Source organism: Hibiscus syriacus, unplaced genomic scaffold (genome assembly GCF_006381635.1).
Source record: "Hibiscus syriacus cultivar Baekdansim isolate YM2019G1 unplaced genomic scaffold, ASM638163v2 tig00111614_pilon, whole genome shotgun sequence".
NCBI lineage: Eukaryota > Viridiplantae > Streptophyta > Magnoliopsida > Malvales > Malvaceae > Hibiscus > Hibiscus syriacus.
The window spans coordinates 28984-40030 of NW_024063134.1; the positions used below are offsets into that span (position 1 = coordinate 28984).

The 11047-nt window shown below is 34.4% G+C and overlaps 1 protein-coding gene across 1 annotated transcript; it reads right to left on the bottom strand.

Annotated features, from left to right (window-relative positions):
- Positions 1-402: 402 nt before the first annotated feature.
- Positions 403-9057, bottom strand: LOC120165834 (probable serine/threonine-protein kinase PBL25). The gene is made up of 6 exons (XM_039175274.1): positions 8837-9057; positions 8384-8421; positions 2329-2489; positions 1320-1509; positions 855-1246; positions 403-756 (listed from the first exon to the last, which is right to left on the bottom strand). Exons 1-6 carry the CDS (start codon positions 9055-9057, stop codon positions 409-411), a joined length of 1350 nt encoding a protein of 449 aa, XP_039031205.1. The 3' UTR covers positions 403-408.
- Positions 9058-11047: the final 1990 nt, after the last annotated feature.

Genomic DNA, 11047 nt, shown 5'->3' on the forward strand with positions numbered 1-11047 from the left:
ATTTAATGGAAAAAATGATCAGTTTGGAGAATATGGATAATCAGGTGACCATGTTGTATCTTTTAATAGTCGAGGGACTCAACAAAGTAATGTCCTATAGTCAGGGACCATTTTGTAACTTTTAATAGTCGAGAGACTCAACAAAACAACACCCTATAGTCAAGGGACCATTTGTATACTTTGCCCTAAATATATTTAAAAATAAACGTATTGATTATTCTCATTTTTAATAATATAATTATTTTATATGTAATAATAAAAGAAATGAAACCACCATCATTAATCATTGTCTCCCATCCAAACCATCAGCACTAAAAAAAAAAATTAAGAGCTACAATTATAATTAATGATTTGCATCCATATAAGAATAGCTACCATCATACTCAATTATTGTATCGAACTAGCATACTAATAGACCATAAAACAGCTACTGCTACGGCTACTGTTACCGTGATCGTCATCGTCATTGTCACAGTCATCATGGTCCGATTCGTCATCGCTACACTCCTGGAGTTGCAGCTTGGATAAGATGGAGGGAGGGAGATTGGAAGGATCAGAGTGGTCATTTTTGGCCATGGAAAGAAAACTCAAGGCTGTCACAACATCACTCATCAAAGGGCGGGCAGCGGCTTCGTCCTGCAAACACATGGCTGCAATCCCGACAGCTTGATTCATGTCCCTTTCAGGGAATTGCTTCTTGAGCAAAGGATCAGCCATTTCCGGGAAACTTCTCGGTTGCCTGAATATCGGTTGAGCCTGTTTCAAACAGAGAACCAGCAGCCAACAGGTAGGTAGTTACTAAAAGTTCAATGGTACAGAAAGATTGGAGAACTATAGTAACCAAATACACATACCCAAGCAACTAAATTCTGCTCTTCAACAGGTTTAGTAGTGTCCATCACTCTTCTTCCAGTGATGAGTTCCAACAGAACAACCCCAAAACTGTACACATCTGCAATAGGTGTGAGTCTACCTGATCTTGAATACTCTGGTGCACTGTAACCATAAGTCCCCATTGCCCTCGATTGCATAGGCATCTTGTCGGTCCTAGGGTCGAGCTTGTCGAGTCCGATATCGGACAGTTTCGGGTTTAATTGTTCATCCAACAAAACGTTTGAGGACTTGAGATCACGGTATATAATGGGTGGGTTGGTCTTTACATGCAAATACTCCAGACCTTGAGCTGCCCCACATGCTATCTTCATCCTAGTAACCCACTCTAACGGCTTTCCCTGAGCATTTTTGCCTGCAAAGTCACGTTTCTCTTCAACAATACCAGAAAATTCAATGAAAAATGACCAAATAAATTGCAATTATACCAAGTAGATGGTCTTCTAAAGAACCCTGGGGCATGAACTCGTAAACAAGAAGCCTTCGATCTCCATCAGCACAGTATCCGATGAGATTCACCAGATTGGGATGCTGTAAGCGACTGAGTCTGGCAACCTCAGCAGGAAACTCTTTGTTTCCCAGCACTGCATTCCTGTCAAGTTGTTTCACAGCAACCACCTATCTCCAATTTCCAAAAATGGGAGATTAGGAATAAACAACAAATCAACCAATAAAATAATCAAGGGCAAACTATTAGTCCCTAAATTATTAATTTTGTTCGGTTTTATTTTTCAAACTTTGTTTTTTCTTTTAAAATCAAACCTAATGTATGGGTCAAGTTTTAATTTGGTACCTCACAATTAAAAAATTAACATACATGCTGACGTGACATATTTTATTTTTTCAATGATGACTTGACATTACCTAATGGTAACCCGTTAACATCACGTTAAGTTTTTTAACGATAGCATATCGAAATGAAACTTAAATTAAACATTAAGCATTATTTTTAAAAAAGAAATAAAATTTAAGTATCAAAACGAAACAAAAGTAATAATTTAAATATTAAACATGTAGTTTACCCAAAAATCAATAATGTTAACATTAAATCATATGTAAAAAGAAGGGCACATTCACTATCCAATTATCACTTTTGTTGTATTTGTTATCCAATTATTTTTAAAAAAAAAATCATACATAACATTACGTTTGAGTTTTATTTTGGTTACTCACCGCAAAAAAATAATAAAACTGCTAACATAATATTTTTTATTTTTCAATATTGACATGAAATTACCTTATGATGATATATAAGTCTCACCGTTGATTTTTTAAAGCCATATAACCAAAATGAAGCCAAAACTAAACGTTAAGTATGATTAAAAAAAATTAATTTAGTGACTAAAACAAAATAAAGTGATCGTTGGAGTATTGAACGTATAGTTTGCCCTAAAAGGAAATATTATTAGGCAGTAAAAATAAAAATTTGAGTGTAACCTGGCCAGTAGACTGGAGGGTGCCCTTGTAAACTTTACCGAAACCACCTTCACCCAACACAGATTCTTGACGGAAATTCTTGGTGGAGGCAGCTAGCTCTCGGAATGTAAATGCTTCCGCCTCTACATTCTCATTTTCACCCTCCAAGTTTTCTTTTTTTGCTTCTTAGTCCACACAAAAACAACAAATTTATTCTTTAAATCTTTCTTTCTCAATAAAATCACATATCCATAAACAATATTTTCATGTTTTAATTATTTTGAGATAATATTTTTCTAATAAATCTCATTATGAAAATACACAGACAAAAACTTATCATAAAATAATCTTTTTAAAAAAAACATATTAAGGGTATAATATGAATTTAGTAAACTATCAATTTTGATCTATTTTAGTACCTAAACTTTCAATTTTTTCAAAACAATACCTAATGTTTAGTTTTCATTTTATTTTTAGTACCCACCGTTAAAAACTTAACGCATCAGTATGTAAACTATCAATTTTGGTTTGCTTTAGTACTTAAACTTTTAGTTTTGGTCCGCTTTAGTACCTAAATTTTCATTCTTTTCAAAACTTAACATTAAATTTTAAACATGGTACTAAAATGAAACAAAAACTAAACTTTAGATATAAATTTAAAAATATTATAAATTTAAGTAACAAAATAAAATAAAATTAATAGTTTAGGTGATAAACGTTTATCCAAAAATTAAATCGCAATAGCATAGAAGAACCATATGCCGGTTTGAAACGGGGTCAACATGGCCCAACTTGCACCATTTAAGTATTAAACGTAGGCAAAATCTCAAGGAAATCATACGATTTTTATAATATAAAATTCATATATAAAATTATATTATAAATATTACAAAATAATATCATCAAATAAATTAAATTAATTGCAACTGCAATTTTATATATATAGATACTATTGATTAAAATAATAACAAGATATTAAGTTGGTCAAGGGATTATCTACGTCATTGTCTTTACTGAATATTTAAAGATGGAATGATATAATTAAAATTAAAATTTAATATTATGATGAAATTAATTGAAAGTTTAATGGTGTAAAAGATATAACGTTTAAAGTTGAATGGATTTGTGTAACTATTTTCTTAAATTTTTATATAATTGTTTAATTTTCAAAATAATTTATATATATTAATCTAATTTCAAAAGGTAAAAACATTATTTGGCAAATAAAGATTAAACATGTAAAATCACCCAATGCATTTAACATATATAATTATATCTAAACATATCCTTGTTTCTCTTTCTTCCTTGGAAATTTTACATCATGTAAAAAAGAAGAAGAGAAACTACACTTTAGTACTTAATTGTACTTTTTATTTTATTCTGGTTATCTAATTAGTTTTTTCAAAATTATATTGAATATTAAATTTTAGTTTTATTTTAGTTACCCATTTTTAATTGTCATTATAAGTAATGTCACGTTATCATTAATTTTTTTTAAAAAATATTTTATCATTTGTTAAGTTACTTTTCTAACGGATGGTCAAAATAAAATTAAAATATAACATTATGTATAATTTTTTTTAAAAAAATAGAACAAAAATAATAATGAAGTATTAAAGGGGAAATTTGATCTTGTAGAGCAATGGGAAAAAAAAAAATTTTCCCAAATAGAACATCCACCATATTATTTTATGATATAAGATTTTTGTCACAGTATAAAGGAGAGAACGTCAAAAATATTTTCAAATTTTTTGAGAGAAACACATCGATTACAACGCGTCTTGCCCATCACTAATTATTTTGTTCTTACATTTCTATGAATATTGTTTGGAAGCTGAAGACGGTAATTCTTCCCCTGAAAAATTTACGTCTCATGGTGTTTTTAATATTCTATCCTTGACACTCTAACAATAACCCTACATTAAGAAATAATATGATAGAAGCATTGTATGAGGAATTATTTTTTCCCACCGCTCTAAACGAGCAAATTTGCCCTACTAAAAGTGTAGTTTAGCCGAGAAAAAAGACGTACCAGGTGGTTTATATTTGATGGGGTGGGCGGGAGATCTGTGACTGCAGTCTCCTCTGAAGCTGGAATCCTTCTTGCTTTTAGGCGACGAGAAACAAGAGATGCAATTCATTTCTGCTTGCGATGATCTTTGTCAATAAATCGTTGAAGAAGAAGAAGAAGATGATGATGCTTAGGCGCAGAGTTCTACAAAAGAGGAACACCAGAAGAACCGTTGAAGAAGAAGAGACGGTGAGGACCCATGCTTTTGCCAATAAACCAAAAAAACCAACAAAATGTTTCTTTTCTTTTATTTTTTTCTTCCCGAGAAAACGAAGGAGAATTATGCGGACAATTTGTTGAGGGATATGGATTTCCCTAAATTTAGTGGACGGAGTATTATTTTAAAGGGTAATAAAGTATACAAATGGTCATCTGATAATAGGGTATCGTTTTATTAAGTACCTCAACTATTAAAAGTTATAAAATGGTTCTTCAACCATAGAATGTTACTTCGTTAAATCCAATGATTATTAAAAGTTACAAAACAGTCAATCAACTATTGATTATTTTCCAAACTCGTCATTTCTATTAAAGAATTGACGGTTGTCTAAGCTTGACGTTAACATGATGACCGATATATGATAGTCATTTGAGATTCATTGACCAGATTTTATCATATCACAGTTAACAAGTTATCATTCAGCTCAGAATATTATCAATTTTTAACAGAAAAGGATGATTTTGGAACATAATGAATAGTCGGACGATCATTTTGTAACTTTTAATAGTCAAAGTACTCAACAGAACAATACTCTATAGTTAGAGAACCATTTTGTAACTTTTAATAGTCGAGCGACTTAATAAAGCAGTACCTACAATCAAGGGACCATTTGTAACTTTATCCTATTTTAAATATTCTATATACCCCTTTTACGTTTATGTTAGGAATTTAAGTCACTTTGACTATTTATCACAATAATATTGAAATGTTTTTAAAATATAATGCATTTTTATCAATGTGTTGATTTTTATTTTTATTTCACCAAACTAAACTGAAATCTTAATTTCTTAATTTTAAATCACATAAAATTAAATTAAAATGAAGTAACAAAACAGAATTATAGACATTTTATGAACAAAGATAAGGACGTTAACGTAAAGCTGTAGATGCCATAGCTTCGTATCAAGGCAGAATAAGAATAATGTATCTGACAACCGTCTAAACTCACGATAACCAAAAGGATAGTTTTAGGCAAGCTTCGTTATTCCATCACTCAATCTATTAGGGATGTTAGTGAGGAGCGTAATTGAACATTTGAGATCTGTTGGATCTCATTTGGAAGAATTTGGCCCATTTAGGCTTAGGCTTAGGGATGGCAAAAAAATTCGAATCCGACGGGAAAAACCGAAAATCGAATTAAACGGGAAAGGGGACGGTAATCCCCGCCCCGATTACCCAGCCCGATACCCGTCCCGATAAATATTAAAAATAATAATTATATATATATATATATATATATATATATAATATTAATAAATTTAATTTAAATTAAAAAAAATATAATATTTATATATTTAATTTAAATATATATATATATATATACCCGGCCCAATACCCGACCCGATTCCTGTTTAAATAACCGTTTATGCCAAACGGGGATACCCGTTTCCCCGCGATTTTCTCCGATTACCCGATGGGGATCCCCGTTTAAATCCCCGCGGTTTTTTAAGCGGGGACGGGTATGGATTTTTTAAATGGGGACGGGGACGGGGGGATCAATACTCGACCCGAACCCGGCCCGTTGTCATCCCTACTTAGGGTAGGGGGATTTGTGAGGAAGCTAATTTTTGAGGGATTAAGTGTGTAATTAACCCATTACTAGAAAAAAAGGTTAATCTCTCATTTTTTGAAAAGGCTTAATTATAAAATAAAATACCCAAACTATACCACTTTTCAGGAATATGTATCCAAACTATTTTTTTGAATCATCCATGTGTCTAACTTCAAACGTTACTATTTTTGGTACCCGATTCGTAATGGCCGTTAAAAATCTCCGTTAAAGGACATGTGTGACATTTAGGTGATTTTAAAAATTATTAAAATTAAAAATATAAAATTATACATATTTTTTTTAAAAAAACCTTAATTTTTTTGAAATTTCAAAGAAGGTCCTAAAATTCTAAAATAGTTAATTCCAATCCCATTAACAACCATCACCGTCTACCATTTTTGTTGCCACTACCGTCGAACCATGCCACTACCGTCGAACCACCGACCCATCACCGAACATCATAATCTTGTCATCATTCGACAACACATCATCGTTTCCCCTCTCCGACGTTTATTTGTGCACCCATGCCATATAACCTTCACCGTTCCCCTCTCCGTCGTTCCCCTCTCAGCGACTGCATCAACAACCCCTCGCCGTTGTTTTCCCTCTCCAAAATCAACTAAATAATCTAATAAATTTAGGAATAGGGTAAGAGATTTGGAAATTAGGGTTAGGGATTTATGTTTAAGGATTAGGGTATTAGGACAACAACATGAGGGATGGTTGACAGTGGAGGACTGATGATGGGTGGATGGTTATTCGATGCTACCAAAGGCGGCAGGTGATGGTAGGCGACGACTGGTATGGGGTTGGAATAAATAATTTTAGGATTTTGAGGTTCTTTTGGTAATTTCAAAAAATGGTAACATTTGTAATACTAGGCAACATGATGCAGAAAAAATAGTGTAGGCAACATGATGGTACAGACCGAACACCAAAAATGATAACATTTGTAACACTAGGCAACATGACGCGTCACTATAGGCACCTATTTGTGAAAAACGATATAGTTTGGGCACTTATTTTATGGTTTAATACCAAAATAAATGTCCAAACTATACCTCTTTTCCTAAAGAGGTGCCTAAACTTTTTTTAACCCATCCAAGTGTCTAACGTTACAAATGTTACCATTATAGGTGCTTGGACCATCAACGATGTTAATTTTCTCCGTTAAGTGACAGTGTTATAATATGGTGATTTTGAAATTTATTTTTTTAAAATATTATTATATTTATAAAAAAGCCCTAATTTCTCTTAAATTATAAAAAACATCAAAATTCCTAAATCCAAACCTTAACCTGTCATCGCCGCCCTTTTCGGCCATGACCACCAGGGCCAACATAGTCTCTACCATCCTCCAAGTCACATGTTGTCGTAATTGTCGCCGGTTGGCTGTCAGAGTCGTGTAGGATCGTGATTTTCATCATAGAGTTCGTGGGGTATAAAACGTTGATTCGTTGTCGATCGACTGTCGATCAATCATGATTTCATAGGGGTTTTGGTCGATAGGGGGAGGTGAGTTTGGGTGGAGCTTTGTTGACGGCAAAGAGCGGTAGTCGATATGGGTTTAGGGGTTGAAATGAAGGTTTTCAAAGTTTTGGGGTTTCCCCAAATTTTTGTGTTTTCTTTTAAAAAATATATAATTTTTTTAATTTTAAATAATTTTTTTAAAATTATCAGATTGTGACACGTGTCATTTATCAGGAGAAATTAACACCATTGACGGCCCGGACACCTAAAATGATAACGTTTGTAACGTTAGGTACCGAGATGAGTCAAAAAAATAGTTTAGACACCTATTGAAAAAGAGTTATAATATAGGCACTTATTTTTTTGTATTAAGCCTTATTTTATATTTAAGCCTTTTCCAAAAAAAAAGGAGCCTTGGTGAATATACAAGATATCATTGCACCATATAGTCAAGTTACATGACCAAGCTTTAATCTTTTAGTTTCTTGGAGCAGGCTTCTTCCTATGATCAGATATTGAATCTATCTTTCAATTCAGTGAAGTCGTTTTACTAAACTAATCTCTCTTGCATTTGATAGCATTACTTTTCTTCATGTAGAACTAGAGCCCTTCATTGCTTTGTGAGATTTCAAAGGAAATATGGTTTTCGTGAGTATTCCTTCGTTTTGAACTAGCATTGGAATCTTAGAAGAGTATCTCAGTCTTGGTACCTTTAAGGTTGTCATCAATCGAATTTGAGTTCCTTCTTTCGTGGGTTACTTACTTCTCTTTGTAGATTTCCTGGGAGCATCTGAATTTTGACTACATAAGTGAAAAATCATCGTTTCAAAATGAAAACCATGATTGACAGTTCCCCAAAATTAGTTATTTGAGATGCATTTTTACTTGGGAAACTGCTCAGACTTGATAGTTTAGGTGTAAGTATTCATGTTTGTCATTACATTTTATTGTATATTGCATTGCATTCAACAAGATGGTAGAGATAAAAAATGCATTTTTAAGACTGAGCTAGAAAAATATGGTAGAGATAAAAAAGGAATTTGAAAATGGAAAGAAGCAACTATTGAATGCATGCGGGATGTAATTCCTAGCTCGAGCCGAACAAAACAGACCCACAACACTGAAATGGAAACTAACAAATGCACTTACACAAAACACCCAAACCAATATCGGTCCTTCCACTTCTTCAAATGTCTTTCCAGCCACTACTTAGGACCTTGCTGTTTCACATCCTTCAGCAGACGACTCCACACACAAGTCCGGGTTACCGGCAAATGCTCCCGGGAATCTCCGGTATCCCTGGTTACCAGGAACCGATCCTGAAAAATCATTATATGACAAATTCAAGACTTTCAGGTCTTTCAGGGTTGAGATGTTTCCAGGGATTTGGCCAGATAGGGAATTATGTGACAGATCCAAGGCCCTTAAGCTCCACATTTTCTCTAAACTAGGAAGTTCTCCGTCGAGATAGTTATAAGATAGTTTAGATATTCCAGTCCTTGTACTTCGAAGAGGACGTCCGGAATCTCACCCTGTAACAAATTATTCGACAAGTCTATTCCAACCGTCGAGGAGTGTTTGAAGTTGAAGCTTAATTCGTTAGTATCGGTGACCATGGCGGAAACTTTAATCTCGACGTTTCTCATTGAAGTAAACGGCTCTTTAGGTTCTCTGTCACTGTTCCATTGTTGTTGTGGAAGCTAATATTGGAGTTACCATCTGGTATGAAGCCTGAGAATTTGTTCCAGGAGAAATGGAGCATCTGGATTGATTCGAATGTGAATAGCCAGCTCGGTAGATTCCCACTGAATTTTCTTCTTAGCAATCCCTACCACTTTGTGTATTGAATGTTGCATACATCGCTGGCAGCAATGGACAGTTGGGCAATTAATTTTTTAAACGGTAAAAATGAGTGTACACCATAAAGAGGTTAAACCTTAATCGATCAATGAGGGTATGGTTCACTTTCCTTCGAACTCGTTTAATGCCCACTATGCACTATTCCACAATTACTAAGGACATGATTTTACTTTTGCCTTCTATTTTGTGTGGATGCCATATTGATGTTGGGAAAATTATATCTGCTGAATTATATGTTTGCGCTCAGAAAACTACAGGGCATTTGTTTTTCCCCTTTTTAATCACCTTACTGTGCAAACAAGCACAAATGCCTATATTGTCTTTTGATCAGTTATTTAAGAATCGTACGACTATCATGCTTGCGTCTATCAAGTGCACTTTGTTGCTTGAAGGGATGGACACAGACTAGTGTGATGAGGGAACCAACGAAGGCCCTGTTGCTCCTGATGCTACACAGACCCCTATACCGCATGTGAGCCCTTCTATATTAGAGCTGCAAAATGCTATAACATCGGTGGCAGTCAAGCGGGACAATCTCATATCAATGCTAAGTCATGTCTTATAGAACTAATCTTAGATGCATAATGTCTAAGTTCAATACTGGCAGTATACCCACGAGCATGCCAAGGCATTTTAGCAAGTGATAACCAAGAAGTTCAAGAAAGTAGAAGTAATTTTCCCTACCTTCCTAATGTCGGTGTTGGATGATTTAGCTCCACCAGCAATGACAAATGATATAGTCAGTTCTTCCAGCGTTGAAGGCGAGGAGGATGGGGAAGATAATGCTCTGGACATAGATACAACAACGAACGAGGTAGAAAAGGACATTGATTCTAAGGAGAAGAATGTAGAGGACGACGGTGTGGCTAATTCGGTAACATCTACTGAGATACTTTTTGTCGACTCTAAGGATGTCAACTTTGAGGAAGTTGATGAGGAACACATCAGCCACCAAGAGAAGAAAAAGAGCTTGAAATCGGATGATAGCAAGGACAAGAAAGCTTCCCAACAATTGTTGGATTTAAATGACGATACAGTTATGAAAGATGCTGCAGTTGTTGCAGAGCATGATTTGGATGCTGATCAGATCATCGGCAATGCTATCGAATAGGTTGTGACAATTACTACAGCCAGTCCATCGAAGAAATCTATTGCTGCGCAAGTTGGCGGTGCCAAGGAACCTCTGGAGGAGCCAAATATGGAGACCCCTGCACCAAAGGCAAAAGACACTTCTACAACATCGACTACTCTTGTTCCTGATGCTACTGTGGTTAAAGCCAATCAACGTCAACTAGCCAGATCGGAAGAGTTCAATGAAGACCAAGGTGAATGCAAAGCGCTTCCGCCCCAGTGTAATCAACCCTCGAAAAAGTCCAAGAAAGCTCATTTAGGGGAGTTTCGTTCTCCCTCTCTCATGACTATTTACTTTTATTTTATTTTTGTTAATTTGTGTATGCATCGAGGACAATACATCCCTTAGGTTTTGGGGTGTGTTATCCAGTTATGTTTCTTTGGCTGTGTTGATTAGTTTTATTTCTTTTGTGATATTTACATTTTGTGTCATTTA